At 47.7% G+C, this 633-nt stretch overlaps 1 protein-coding gene across 1 annotated transcript in view; it reads right to left on the bottom strand.

The window, feature by feature from the left end:
• Nucleotides 1-633, bottom strand: part of LOC119581700 (ankyrin-2-like) — a gene marked incomplete at its 5' end in the record, with an annotated part of 102,055 nt that overhangs the window by 19,754 nt on the left and 81,668 nt on the right. The window contains 1 exon segment of the mRNA XM_037929821.1: nucleotides 1-92. Coding sequence (XP_037785749.1) covers nucleotides 1-92 — 92 coding nt within the window.

Genomic DNA, 633 nt, shown 5'->3' with positions numbered 1-633 from the left:
GAAAGCCATTTCTTCCACCTCTGCCTCCTGGGCTATCACCATACTTTCCAGCACGGCCAGATCTGCCTCTGTTAGCTTACTCTTGCCGTGTGCTAGGGGGAGAGATAACCAAGTTGGTGAGCAGCTTGAGCATCCATTAGCGGCAGTCATGCATGTTAGCAGCGCCACACATGGAATAGGGCAGTCTGGGTAGTGTGGTTACATGTGAGGACTCCATACGACAGTTAGTAAGCAAGCGGAGGGAGCTACGGCTTGGCGATCTGATGCCCTTCTGATCAGGACATGCCACGCCACCATGCCAAGGCAACTGAATCATAATTGGAACCAAAGAATAGTAACAATCTCTCTTTTCTCTTTGTATATCCAGTACTTCAAAGAGTTGTAACTAAAAGTAGAATCAAACAAACGACAGGCAATCAGTGATGAGAGTAACTCAGCTCAACTTGCTGCTGAAGAGACTGTGACAAGACATCCACGTAGAGTACACAGCTAGAGGGACAAGAGGACCAGGTGTTGTGAAAGGTCAGGTGAGGTGGAAGGTTTCAGGTCCACATGACCACAAGGGAAGAAGACATAACACTGAAGAGACAAGATAAAGGGTTAGGAGGCAAGAGCATATGATACTGCTCACAA

Source organism: Penaeus monodon, chromosome 15 (genome assembly GCF_015228065.2).
Source record: "Penaeus monodon isolate SGIC_2016 chromosome 15, NSTDA_Pmon_1, whole genome shotgun sequence".
NCBI classification, from domain to species: Eukaryota; Metazoa; Arthropoda; class Malacostraca; order Decapoda; family Penaeidae; genus Penaeus; species Penaeus monodon.
The sequence above is the reverse complement of the archived record's forward strand: the minus strand, read 5'-3'. Positions and strand labels throughout refer to the sequence as shown.